The 14,846-nt window shown below is 35.4% G+C and overlaps 1 protein-coding gene across 1 annotated transcript in view; it reads left to right on the forward strand.

The window, feature by feature from the left end:
• Positions 1-14,846, forward strand: part of prmt3 (protein arginine methyltransferase 3) — a 55,781-nt gene that overhangs the window by 37,081 nt on the left and 3,854 nt on the right. The window contains exons 14-15 of the mRNA XM_016452300.1: positions 7,796-7,846; positions 9,486-9,573. Of these exons, the coding sequence (XP_016307786.1) occupies positions 7,796-7,846; positions 9,486-9,573 (139 nt within the window). The remainder of the gene's footprint in view (positions 1-7,795; positions 7,847-9,485; positions 9,574-14,846) is intronic.

A 14,846-nucleotide genomic window follows, 5' to 3' on the forward strand; every position in this document is an offset into this window, starting at 1 on the left:
TCTCTCTCTCTCTCTCTCTCTCTCTCTCTCTCTCTCTTTCAGTATCTCTCTTGCTTTCTCTTTCACCTCCCTCCAGAAAAAAATGTGTCTCTCCTAAATGTGTCAGATTCATTTAGATAAATTCAGTATGTATCTTTAAGCTCACTTTTGGCCAAAGTAGTAGTAAGTGGAGTAAGCTGTGCTGCTTGTTTACTTTAGTTCCCTTCTTGGAATTAAAAATAAGATGGAGTAAAACTAACTGAAATAATATTTCAAATTCAGGATCTGTTTCGGAATAAACAGTATTTCATGTGTGGATGGATAAGTTTGTGTCACATGAATACTTTATTAAATATATTAAAATACAAAACAGTTCTTTTTAAATTAAAATACATATGTAATTAATATAATGCAAATTGTAATAGAATTATATTTCACAATAACAGTTTTTACTGTAAACTGTTTTACTGTTTACTGTAAATGCAGGCTTAGTGAGCATAACAGAATTCTTTCAAAAACATTCAAAAAATGTACCAACCCCAAACTTTTGAACTGTAGTATATATTCCAAGTCCTTTGAAACCACACAATAGCGTTGTGTCAATAGTCACTGAAATTCATCTTCATTGTAGAATACAATTGTCCATTCAGTTTAATCGAGCTGGTGCAATGCAGTCATTTGACATTTGCAAGAACCAATGCCTTTTGCCTTTAAAAGGGTCATTTGGACTATTTCTGTGGTGCGTTTTGGTTTTGTTAGATCTTGAACAGCCTTTGTTGTAGGAAGCAGAGCAGCATGAACATTCTTGAGAGTTTTTTCTATAATGCTTTATTGAAAAATAATATCATACAGGTTTAAAAGGACGTGAGAGTAATTTCTGTGTGAACTATTCCTTTCAAGAAAATATGTTTGCTAGAAAAACGCAGCTAACATTGAGGGCCTAGAGTTTGTATATTAGGTATAAAATGTTCATGGCACGTCTAGTGCTCTGCAGTTGAAGCACATCTGAAGATGGTTTTGCGTAATGTTTGCGTCAGTGGTGATTTGCCCTAAGGACGCTTTGTTACATCAAGCTGTGACAAGAACAATACTGGTAATGATCATACAGTGTGTGGGGAAAAAAATAAAGAGGGATGATGCTTGTTTTCTCCTTATTTGTAAAATGTAAATGCAGACAAAGCAGTGGGTAGAAGTCAGTTATAAGGACTCTTAGTACTAGTAGTAATTAGCAAGTCCTAAGTACTTTTAAAAATGTGCTTAGCTTATAATTGGAAGTTATGATAGGATGTTTAAATGGTGCAACTTTACAGTGTAAAACAATTTTTTACATTTCAAATTAATGCTCTTTTGATGTACTTTTCAACTTTCTATTCAAGAAGTATCACAGTTTCCACAAAAACATAAGCAGCACAATTGATTTTAATATAGATAAAAGTTTATTGAGCATCAAATCAGCATATTAGAATGATTTCTGAAGGATAATTTAACACTGAAGACTGAAATAATGGCTGCTGAAAATTCAGCTTTGCCAAAACAGGAATAAATTACATTTTAACATATATTAGAGTAGAAATCAGTTATTTTAAATTGCAATAATATTTCACATTATTACTGATTTTAGTGTATTTTTGATCAAATAAATGCAGCCTTGGTGAGCAAAAGAGACTTTGAAAAACATTTTACAAATCTTACGGACCCCAAACATTTAAACAATGGTGGTTGTGTAATAAAATGTTAGTTATTAACAACATCACTGTATTACTCACCCCTTCCAGTATCCATCTGTTATGATTCATTGTTTGCATCATGCATATCATTTCTGTTAAAAAGTGCAGTGACATCCTGAAATGTGCTCATCCTGCATTTCTGATGGCTTCAGAGACTGACTCGACATTTCCAGTGAATGAACACTGGGCCAATGTTGACAGTAGCACAGCTCTATATAGACAAATCCATGGACTGGGGAGCTGCTGAGACTCTTTGGGTGAAATCAAGTCAGTGGAGTTTCAGTATAGATGATCAGTGTGGTACAGTATATGTTTATTTTATGCAAATTACACTTCCTTTGTACATACAAGTTACTCTTTGTTAGTTCTTGACCTCCAGTAGTTGTCGTAAAGCAGTAGTAATCGTAATTTAGCAAATGCTTTTATTTAAAGTGACTATTAAGCTCTGAATCTAATCAAGCCTATAATGCCCCAAAGTAATCAAAAAGAGGTTACTGTATATGCATGGTAGTTTATCAGCAGGGACGTAAAGTTTTGAGTACAAGCAATTCTTACTGTATTTTTGTTGCTCTGGTGGGCACATTATGACTTTCATTGGCATGATAAAACATCCAAGCCAACTTGTTTTAACAGATCAGTATGTACAGGTGGGTCATCCAGGTGGATGCTGCACACTGGTGGTGGATGAGGAGATACCCCCTGACAATGTAAAGCGCTTTGAGTGCCTAGAAAAGCGCTATATAAATGTAATGAATTATTATTATTATTATACAGGAGTGCTTAAATATTATTGAGAGAAATGTGTGAGAAACAAATATTTTGGGAGAAAGATGCTGATACGTTTTGGAAAACTTTTTCACAGTGGCTGTAAAATCAAGTTAACTGTGTCATTGCCATACCGAGTGACACATGTTTTGCATTGTAATGTGCTCATAGGGGGCAGTCGTGGCCTTATGGTTAGAGAGTCGGACTTGGAACCCGAAGGTCGCGGGTTCGAGGCTGCTGTTTGAGTTACTACCCCCTTGTTTTCAGTGTGCATCCTCTTTTGTCGGGTCCCTGTTTCTGTTGACATTTTTGGGCAATTTGCGCTGACAAAAAGGATGAACCCATTTAAAGGAAAGAGTTTGGAGATGCAGAAGTCCCAGCAGAGTCAAACTAGAGCTGTGATGTCAGTAGTGTACAAACCCAAACTGTTCTTGATGTCACTTCATTGTTGATTTTACCAGGCTGGAGGAAGGTATTGCATTTGCCCAAATGCCCATATGGCTAATCCAGTCCTGAATTTTACAGTACGTTTTATTGTCTGGACTATCTATTTTAGGTAAAATGTTTTTATTATACAGTGCACAGCATAAATGAGTACACCCCCTCTGATTAAATATAAAAGATGTATTTTCTTAATGATCACTAATATAATTCATAGAAAGATTGCAACATTGAAATGTATTAAACATATTCTTAATAAAAACAGAGAAACACATGCCATTAATATCTGTAAAATAAGAAACTTTTTTGTCAATTTTTGTTTAAATGAAGGATTGCATAATTGAGTACAACCTAGATTTAATTCAACCAAGTGCAATATTCTAGAACTTAATATGTCCTCCATAACTCTAAGTACACTGCCCCTGACCCTTCTTGGCACTGAGTGTACAAGTTCATGACAAATTTTCACATCTGTGCTGTTTAACTCCTGGAGGACGACCTCCTTAAATGCCCTGGTCTTTAATGGGGAGTGTTGCTCAGCTCGTCTCTACAGAATCTCTCACAGCAGCTCAAGAGCGTTAAGATTGAGTGAAATACATGTCCACTGAAGGATTTTCAACTCAGGAGAATGAATATCTTCATTGTCATGTTAAAAAAATGCCCAACAATGCAGAGAATGAGAAGAGGGTAGCATCTTAGCATTCATGACAGCGTTGATAAAGTACAACTCCCTCACATCTTCAGCACTCATACATCCCTATAGAAGAGCTTTACTACCACTGAATGCCACTGTGGGAACCAGGCACTTCTCTCTGTACTCTATGCTGTTAGATCCGAAATGAATGAATTGGTCTCATGAGACCAGAGTATGGATTCCCAGAAGTCTATATTTTGTAAATATGGGCCTTGGAAAAAGCTAACTGAGTTTATGGTGCTTTGGCTACAGTAGGTAATTCTGGTGTGGATAAACAACCATGCATGTCCCTTCTGCATGCTGCATCTGACTCTGTGAGATAAAGTGTCACTCTTTTCACAGCTTTTGCCGGCTCTGAGACACGTTCGTTGTCCTCTTTTATGCTAAGAAATAAATCTCCTGAGAGTTCTCTTTCAAGTGGTTTCATTGTTGTCAGCATTAAGTCTGAGTATGATTCAGTGGGCCATATAACACTTAATTATCAAGAAATTACTTACCTTTAACAGTTTTGGTTCAACATACTTACCTGTTGATCAATACTTGCCTTAAACTTACACCAGAATTTTTATTTATTTTTTTGTTTTATTTGGTAACTTTCAGGAGGGTGTACTCATTTTTGCAACACAACATTTTATCACTTTGATAAGAAAATTGTATTTTCTTGCATCATTTTAACATTCTTCTTTGGTAACTGATCAAGCAGACTTGCTGGAATATTATATCTCTAAAAAACCATAACATGTCTTCTAAGCAAAGAGTAATTACTGAATGTGTTAAGTTTCAGAGGGGGTGTACTCATTTATGCTGTGCACTGTAGATCTAGATCAAAAATTGTAAATGTAGATCATATAGCACCATAACCAGTGGTTCTTCCATTGTTCATTAACACTGTTGAATATAATGGGAGGCTCAATTTTTGACGCTTTATTTCTACAAATTTCCTGAAATAGTATGAAATAATTTTTAGTTACTTTTAAGACAAAAGTGTTGGAATCATCTCCTAGAAGAGAAGCGAGAAAGTCTGTATTTGTTCTGTTTTAACCAACACTTTTCTACAGCATTTCTGCCTCACTCTGTACTCCAGTTCACTTTATGTAGGTGACTGTGAGTGTTCCTGCAGTAATGTCCTTCCCCTCTAATTAAACCCTGTATATTTGCTTCCAGTGCGGCGGAACGTCAAACTCCGACAGAAAAGCAGAATAACAGGAACGGGAGTTTCGTTGGCATTGGTGTGTGATGTGCACAGAATAAGGGGAGACGCTGGCTGGAGAAGGAGGAGGGGGGGAGCTCGAGGTGGTCGAGTGTGACACCTCGCACGCGTGAATAAACCCCATCAAAAGCGCATTAGCTCTCCCTCCTCTGCAGCTCGCCGCATAATTGTATCTGGCTGCACCACGCTCTGCTCCGACATGATAGCGCTGGAAAGGGCTTGATGATGAATTGCTCCCTGTTGGTGTTAGCGATGATGATAATTATTAATTTTCCCCCGACCTGTTCTCCAGGTAGACTCGTGCGCCTCCTCCTGGGCCGGGTAACAGCTCGCGCGCATCACTTATCGCCGACATTTCCCGGGTGTGAAGGCTGAACACTTTGATGAGAATAAAAAGCCTCCGTTTCCACCATTTGTCCCCCTTTCCCCCCTTTCCCCCACGCAACTCGGGCTTTTGTGTCTGCTCTTTCACTCCGCCCTGGTACGTTAACGGGGGTGTTTTATTTCTGACAGGGAGTTACTTGGCTCTGACCCCCTTGTTTTCAGTGCGCATCCTCTTTTGTCGGGTCCCTGTTTCTGTTGACATTTTTGGGCAATTTGCACTAACAAAAAGGATGAACCCATTTAAAGGAAAGCTTTTGGAGGTGCAGAAATTTTATATATAATATAAGGCAAAAATTATACATCACTTGCTGTTTTATAACAATTATGATTAATTATATAAAATTATGGGAAGATTATAGTTGAAAATAAAATGTTTTTAATACAGCGGTAGTGAATTAAAATATATATTGGTTATATTAAAATATAACCATATATTAATATAATTAAGTATAATCCTCAAATGAATAATTTGTATTTAATTATTTAAAAGGACAAACAGCTTTTAAAAAGTAAAATAACATACTGTATATAAACTGTATATATAAACATTACATTTACTGTATATATAAAATATACTGTATATATATCAAATTTAATGTTAATTTCCACTGTTTTGCATTTCTGTTTTTAATACTGTTTTGTAAAATTGCCTATTGTAAACAAAGCCCATATGAAGGAATCACGCCGAAGAGAAGTTGTTTGTGGTTGTGGTTCTAAAACCTTTATTATGTTGCTGTGGCTTTGTCCTCTTAAAGCTATTTTAACAGAAGAAGAGGAGGATTAATAGTTAGGTGCTCTGCTTCGGTTTGTAGGGGAGGGAGAGAGAGACACAGGCATTAAGCCAGAGCTATATTTCTCCCCACAAGGTCCCTGGGATACTTCAGGCAGAATGGCTCACATTATCACTGCAGTGTCCCCTGGGAGTTCACAGGGTGACTGCGCTCTGTTTTCTGTGTGTGTGTGTGTGTGTGTGTGTGTGTGTGTGTGTGTGTGTATCCATCTGTGAGAAGGTGTGTGCAGTGACACAGCTCAGCCATTCATTCCGGGAAATCCTCCTCAATTCACACCTTTCATGACTAAATAAATACTTTAGAAATATAAATTACTCATTTCAAGTGAATTGCTGTCTTTTGCTATTTGTAATTGCGTACAGTTGCATATGGGAAATATTGTACTTGGAAACAATGTTAGTCATCAAAAGAGAAAGTTATGAAATGTTTGTCTCCAATCAATCATATTTATGAGCTGTTGTCTTCAGTGACAACAAAGTTCATGGCGTGCCAAATGACTCGCAAATCCACTCTTCCTAAGGAATTCAATAAGCAATTAGCCCTGGTTTGGTAATTATTGCTCCACATAATGTCTGATAATGTTCATTACAATCTGTAATTACACTGACCTGACTTTTTTTTTCTGTCACATCTTCAGTGACGTCTCTTGATCTCAACTGTCATTTCCGATAAAAAGTGATTTGCTTAGATTTGAGAATTGTGTTAGATTTGTATAATATAATGCTGATTTAAAGACTGTCTACATTTATTTACTAAAGCAGCATGGGACAGAAAATTAATTTATATTTTAACTTAATAAAGCAGCTTTAAAAATAATGTATGATTTCACAAGTTATTTGAAGGTATTATGTAAATTTGTAAGTTGTGGGCAGATTTTATTTTATGTAATGTAATGTAATGTAAAAGAAGTGGAATCTCTAGATCTCAACTGTCATAAATAGTGAATTGGACTGAAAGTTAATTTATAATTTAACTTAATGAAGCAACTTTAAAATAATGTATGGTTTCATAAATTATTTTAAGGTATTTTGTAAGTTGTTTGGAGCTTTTTATTTTATTTTATATTATTTATTTTGTTTTAGTTTTAAACCTTATTTAACGCACAAGGATGCTTTATAAACAATATTTAATTTGTAAGGTGTCCAGTAAATGGCTGATTTATTTTATTTCATTTTATTTATTTATTTTTTCAGAAGAGTGAAAGCTGAAAATACTCCCAATTTGGTTAAAGAAAAGAGAAACTCCAGTAAACATCTTACTTAAAATTTAGTCACCCCCTTTTTTCTTTTTCTTTCTATTGTTGTCTTGCTTACCTCTCTTTTATGCCCCGTTTTCTCTTTATCAGTGTATTCTCTCTCTCTTTCTCTTCTCATTGATCTGCTCGCTCTTTGTGTGAGCGAGCAGACCCTCGTGTTGTCAGCTGCGTCAGGATTAAAAGCTATTAGTTCTGCATCATTGCCACTACAAGTATGCTCCTGAGATTGATAGAGTTGCTCCACTGTCATTGGGGGCAGGTTGGGACAAAAAAAGGGTAGTTTTCATTTGCATAATATTGGGTATTTTATACGTTGTGTGTATTAACACAGAAAACAAACAAAAAAAGCATTATTATTCATCACTAGACTATTTAATAAAATGATTATCTTTTTTATATGGAGCGTTTCCACAACACTGTGCTTTTTTTAATCACTTGTCAACATGTCTCTTTTTACTCTGTTTTGCTAATTACTTCCTGCTGGCCCGAACACGTGTGAGCGTTTACCAGAATGTCATGTTCTAACCTCTCTCTCATATTTCATTCCAGGCCATCGTGGGCTATTTTGACATTTTCTTCGACAAGAGCTGCGGAAACAAGGTAAGCAATAGTGCTGTGCTGTTTAACAGCGAGCAATTGCGGTCACGCCTTGCCGTCTTTTAGGCCCGAGGCAATCGCAGTACAATCGCCAGCCTCTCATTCCTAAATGCTGAAATAAGCATTTGCCTTCCTCCAGTGGCCAACTGGAACAGGCAATGAAATAAGCTAAACCCATCAGCCACTGGGAGAGCAATCGTGCGCTGGGTTCTGATAATAGGAATTCAAGCAGGTGGATGTGGAGGGGTCTTGTGTCTTTTGTCCCATTTTTGATGTTTGAACACAGCATCTGAGTTTGTGTTAATGATCTGGTGGATAACCACATCAATTATGTTTGATTTGGCCTGATTTGGTTTAAAGGAGCAATTGGTTTGTTTTCTGACCTAGTAAACTTAAAGCTGCAGTCCGTAAGTTTTGCCTCTTTGTCGCCATCTCTGTTTGAAAACCTGCAATTGTAGCTGTCTGCGGAATTATCTTCCCTGCGTGGGTTGTGAGTCGGCACGGCTCCAGCGTGGATGAATCTAATGTTTTGAGGAGTATGTGTGTGTGGCAGTCAGTCACCGCACCGGTGTGGATATTTACTGTACTTCGCAATCACAGATTCTAGCCTTCGTCTTGGAATATATGACTCAAATAAGAATTTTCACCGTATATTGCCATCTGAACAAGTAAGTAACAAGTCTGCCACGTTTGTTCTGACCAACTGAGCAAACTCACAGACTGCAAGTTATAAACTCATACCTGCGAATTTACATCTCGCATGCAGATGTTTTTCTCGGAATTCTGACTTTACATCTTGCAATTCTTTTTTTTTTTTGAATAATCTTACAATTCTGGCATTTTTTCTTGCAGTTGTGAGTTAATATTTCACTATACTGACTTTTTTCAGAATTCTGAGTTTGCATCTCACAATTTTGATTTTTTTTCATAGAATTCTAACTCAATGTCTCACAATTCTGTTTCATTTGTTTCTGCCACAGAATAATAAAAAAAAAAAGTTAATTGTTACTTTTTATCTCACAATTCTGACTTTTTTTCTCAGAACTGGGAGTTTATATCTCACAATTTTTACTTAATATTCCACAATTTTGAGTTTATGTATCTTGCAATTGCGAGAGGAACAAATCTAAATTGTGAGATTGTGAGGAAAAAGTCGCAATTACCTTTTTAATTTTTTATTCCATGGCAGAAATAAGCTTCCATAGATGCAACATCACACAAAAGCAAGCGTTTTTAGTTAGTGGTGCTTTTCAAAAAGGCAGACAAGTTTATCACCAGTAATTGATTTATTCTGCAACCAAAAGTGTCCGATAATTAGGGGGTTACTGGGATGAAGTGAGTATTATTTGGTCTTCATCTTGGCGGTCACCATGACAGGGCGACCCTCCTTATGTAGAATAAAACAACTCATTTGATTTTTACGTGTAAATCTTTTTGTAATGTAAAAAAGAACTACCTAAATATTATTTGTAAATATTTATTTGCATTAATCCTCTTTAGTCATGAAGTTTTCCACTTACTCACTTACAGAATCAATCACTATTCTTTCTAATCAGTCACTTTTCAAAATAAGTCAAGCAGGGCAAGAGCATTTTCCTGTTAACATAAACAGGTTTTTAATGCAGCTATGTTTTAATTTTAGGTCATGTTCTCCACTGCTCCAGACTGCACTAAGACTCACTGGAAACAGACGGTGTTCTTACTAGAAAGCCCTATCCCCGTCAAAACCGGTTTGTACCCTATTCACACATGCTTGCTACTTGTTTTAACTGTCTCCACACTAGTGTTTGCAAGTACTTGTGTCTGTCTTTAAATTGTGATGAGATCTGGCAAGTACATATGCAGCCATCACCTTGCTTTAAAACACACAAAAAAAGATGTGTGTCACAGGGAGGTGTATCTTATCTTTCTTTACCCTGACAGTTGATTCTTAGACGGTGACACAGGTTATCCGTCAGTCATTGAGAGATAGACACATGATGGAGCAGTTCTAGAGCTCGTCCACATAAACCATGCAGTTTGTTCTTTCTGTTGATAAATATATATGATGATATATATTGTGTCTTGAGAATCATTCCTACAGGGTTTTGAGAAGACACAGCACATCAAGTCTGTAGACAGATTTATTTTGGGGCATTGTTTTTGTGATCCCTATGTTTTATGTTGTTCTAACACGTGCTGTTCAACCATGGTCCGCACTCAACAAAAATAGTCTTCTTTTTGCGTTTTATTTTACATTCATCACCAGTAGGCTTTATGTTGTTCTAACACAAAATCATATGACCAGTTGAGGTTGTGTGCAATCTGATTACATGGTATTTTCACATAGAACCAATAATCAATTGATTTCTTTTAGATTAGATTAGATTATTCAACTTTATTGTCTTTGCTAATGTTACAGTACAAGGCAACGAAATACAGTTAGCATCTAACCAGAAGTGCATTGGTAGCGGTTATTTACATATATACAGTTGAAAATAAATATGAATGGGTAATAAAATATGAATAATCTGAATGACAGAAGCAGTAGATATAAAAAGGAGGGGGTGTATACAGTGAGTACAGTAGTTACGAATAGTGCAATGGAGAAATATTTTGTGTACATCGATTATGATATAAGGTTATGAAAATTATTAACAGTGAGCCCAAAGGATTATTTCTAAAAATTATTTCTTGTGAGCCCAAAAGATTTTTACCATTTAACACATTTTTAGATATGCTTACAAAGCATTTATGAGCACAAACAAATAAGAGATTTTTTTTTTGTTAGATAACAATTAGTTGCCACTGAAGCTTAGAAAATTAAACTGTAAAAAGTATTTTTTCTGTTTTTAATTAATTAAAAACTGTTTGTTGAATCTTGCAAATAAGCAAAATAATACAAAAAATACATTATATATGTGTATGTGTGTGTATAATTAAAAACTTTTAATTCAATATTTAATTCATTACATATTTTGTATATAATGTAAACATTTTGTTTTATATTTATATTAGATTTTGTATTATGATATATGTAAATATGATATATGATACACATAAAAATGTTAAAAGGCTTTTGCTTTTATTATTTTATATATTTGTTTATTTGTATATATATATATATATGCTTTTATTCATTTTTCTTATTCATATTAGTTAATTCACTTAATAATAATATTAATATAATTGCAGTGGTGCTACAATTATATTAATTGTACAAATATAATACAAATATAATAATTGTAGTAGTGCTTTTTTGTCCATATAAAGAGGTTTGGTTCTTGTAATGAGGACTCAAGTGTGAAAACACCATATAACAGCATCATTAATCTCAGCCAGAAACTGCTTCATTTATATGTACATTTCTGTGTCATTTTATTTTAATACTGGTTTATCTTCATATTATTTATTTTTAACCGGCTATTGCAGAATTGCATGAATATCAATACTCTATTGTTTAAAAGAAGCAAATAATGGGAGAAAAACCAAATAAACAATGAGAGGGAAGTGAATCAGAACCGGAAAGTTATTAAAAATCATATTGCCTCATGTTTAGGTATAAGAGCAACGCAGACCATTTACACTTTTAGATCAAGGCTCCGTATGTCTGTAGATGGCGAGACAGTGTCCCGGCCGTGCTAACAGATGAAGTGTGTCTTATCATAATGGGAATTGGAGAAATGTCATCTGATGCGCAGATGGATGAAGGTGCTTTAGCCAATTTCTCTGATACAGCACACTATTATAAATGACTGTGTCCTAACTGTAGCTGTCCACGGGCATTACCATGGACCGTCCCTGCAGAAGCCGTTCAATGATAAGAGTGCCGTCCACTTGAAGGTCCGCTAATGCTACTCCTGCATTGCTGATACCAGTGTCAGATTATAATCAGAAGGCACAGTCGTGTGATTATATTGTTTGGCATATTTGACCATTTTGCAGTAGCTCCAGAAAATGCCTAATCTATAAACAGCGTCCCTCACACTGGACATTTATAGTGACTAACCTTGATTAGGTTATTTGTAGTTTATATTTTACTCACATGCACACTAACCTAGCTCTGCGAATGACCCATTGCCTCTGGATTAGCACCATATGGATTTAGAGTTTTCGTTTTCTGTTTGCTTTGCTGGTGTCATGACCATATATGTGTGTGAATGAAAAGAAATGGGAAAAACTGGTATAAGACAAAACATGTTTGGGGGAAACAAATGTTTTATGTGTTTTGGGCATGTACCATGATAATACTGTAGTATAATTTGGAGTACCATGTACAAATTTGTTTAACATTGTATAAGAATGACATTTTATTATAAAATGGTATTTTGTCATTATTCAGTACCACGGTACATTACGGTTCAGTTTGGGGTCAGTATTTTTTTTTATTAATAGTTTTATTCAGCAAGGGCATTAGTTGATAGAAAGTATTCATCAAAGAATACTGAAAAAAAATTACAGTATATTGGTTCTCTGCAAAAAAGAAAAAAAATAGTAATTGCCTTTGTTCAATCTATACTCATTTTTCAGTTGCATTTATGTGTTAAAGTAGTGATGTTAGTTTATCTTATCGATTTAGTACAGTTATTATAAAAAAAATGAATGCATTTAATAATGACCTGCCAAACCGCACTTACTGTGAGCAGAAAGCACAGGATGAGAAAGGATTTGTTCACAGATGACGCAAAATGTGAAACACACATCTAAAAGTTATTTTTAACTTGATTTGGCACTTGATATGACATGATTTAGTTTTATTGATTAAAATTAAAAAGATAAGAACCGTACATTCCTGTAATGTATCCTACAAAAATAGGAATCTTTTCAAACAATGTTAAGAATTACATTTGACATTCTTCTCACTTTACTTAATACATGATTTGTAACTTGTGAATTTAAATTGGATTTCTTTTCTAAACAATAACAGTAATGTGTTTTGTGTTGTCAAGCTGTCATTTGCATAAAAGAAAAATTATTGTTAGAAGAAGAATGCATTCCTGTCAGCTTCTTCTCTTGTTTGTGTTTGTGTTTAGTAATTACTTTTCAGAAGTGTGATGAGAGGGGAGGTAGAGTATTCAACGAAAATGCAAAACGCCTTCAGATTCTGTCGCATCAATTAAAGCAGCCTTCATTTGTCATGATTTAGTTGGTTTTGCCGATCATTAAAAGGAAAAGATGAGAACGTTTCCTTGAAAAGCTTAATTTGTCATGCGTAACCAACCTTTGAGCTCGAATAAAAGAGGTCACCCTGTGTTGAATGGTCTTGGGACATTTTGAGAGTAGAAAGTGTTTTGCACATCACGTTCTGCTCTCCAAATAAGGTATTCTACAGCCGAAATGTTGGTAATAGACTTTAAGAACAAGGCTGCTCATTGAATCAACCATGAAATGCTTTTTGTAGTGCTTTAAAGTAGTTTAAACTCACAGGAAGTGCAGTCCGTCTGCAGTGTGAAAAGGTCCTTGAGGTGTCAGAGCAAGGTTCCTTTAGGGGGAGGTGTGATTATTTGATAGACGGGGGCACCGTGGTGAGCTGGTGATTCCGAAGGCCTGTTTTATGCATCTCCTTTACAGGGGCCGCAGATTTATGAGGTTATGCGCTGCAGAGCGAGAGAGAAGTTTTATAATGCAGCTTTTGTATCTTGTGATGCAGTGTTTGGGAAGGCTTTTCCTGAAAACTGCTATGATTGGACATTAGATACATTGATGTTTAATTATAAGTCCATGCTGCAAAAATAATCTAAATAGTCTTTAAGGGGATAGTTCACCCAAAAATGAAAATTCTGTCATCATTTAACTCCAAATCCATTCCAAATCTGTACAACTTTTCTCTCTCTTTCTTTCTTTTTTTTTCATGCAATGAAATCATTAAATAGACAAAAACAGTTCTACAAAATTTGTGTTGCATAAAAGAAATTAAGTCATACAGGTGTTTAGAGACATTAAGATGAGCAAACAATACAGACATTTCATTTTCAAGTGAACGTTCCCTTTAAATTAAAGGTATACTTCACCCAAATAATGAAAATTTACTGAAAATTTACCAGCAGGCCACCCAAGATGCAGATGAATTTGTTTCGTCATAGGAACAAATTTGAGAAATGTATCATTACTTCACTTGCTCACTAATGGATCATCTGCAGTGAATGGGTGCTGTTAGTCCAAACAGCTGATAAAAACATCACACTAATCCACAAGTAATCCACACCACTCCAGTCCATCAGTTAATGTCATATGAGGGAAAAGCTGCATATTTGTAATAAATAAATCCATCAAGGCGTTTTAATTTTTAAATGTTTAACTTTCGCTTCTATACAATAATCCATAATAGTCCATAATCCATAATAACTGTTTTGGGATGTTTGCTTGTAAACAGTGCCTACTCTTTGCATATTGTTCTCCTGATTCAGATGAGACAGCTTTATCACTGGAAAAGGGACTTTCCATAGAGGACTTCTAATGGTTAAAGATAAAAATGTTATTACAAACATGCAGCTTTTTGCTTCACAAGACGTTAATTGATGGACTGGAGTGGTGTGGATTACTTGTGGATTATTGTGATGTTTTTATCAGCTGTTTGGACTCTCATTCTGACAGCACCCATTCACTGTAGAGGATCCATTGGTGAGCAAGTGATGCTAAATTTCTCCAAATCTGGTCAGATGAAGAAACAAACTCATCTATATCTTGAATGGCCTGAGAGTAAATGTTTAGCAAAGTTTCATTTTTGGTTGAACTATTCCTTTAAAGGGGTCATATGATGCGATTTCAATTTTTCCTTTCTCTTTGGAGTGTTACAAGTTCTTGGTGCATAAAGAAGATCTGTAAAGTTGCAAAGACTAAAGTCTCAAATCCAAAGAGATATTCTTTATAAAAGTTGAGTCAACCACGCCTACCTAAAACGGCTCGTTCTAACACGCCCCCACATGTCTACGTCACAATGTGGGAAGATTTGCATAACGCCGCCCAAATGTTCACGCAAAGAAAGAAGGCGTAACTTTTATTCTCGCTGTAGTATTGTTGTTGC

The sequence above is a fragment of the Sinocyclocheilus anshuiensis genome, unplaced genomic scaffold (genome assembly GCF_001515605.1).
Source record: "Sinocyclocheilus anshuiensis isolate Anshui unplaced genomic scaffold, SAMN03320099.WGS_v1.1 scaffold579, whole genome shotgun sequence".
Lineage (NCBI taxonomy): Eukaryota > Metazoa > Chordata > Actinopteri > Cypriniformes > Cyprinidae > Sinocyclocheilus > Sinocyclocheilus anshuiensis.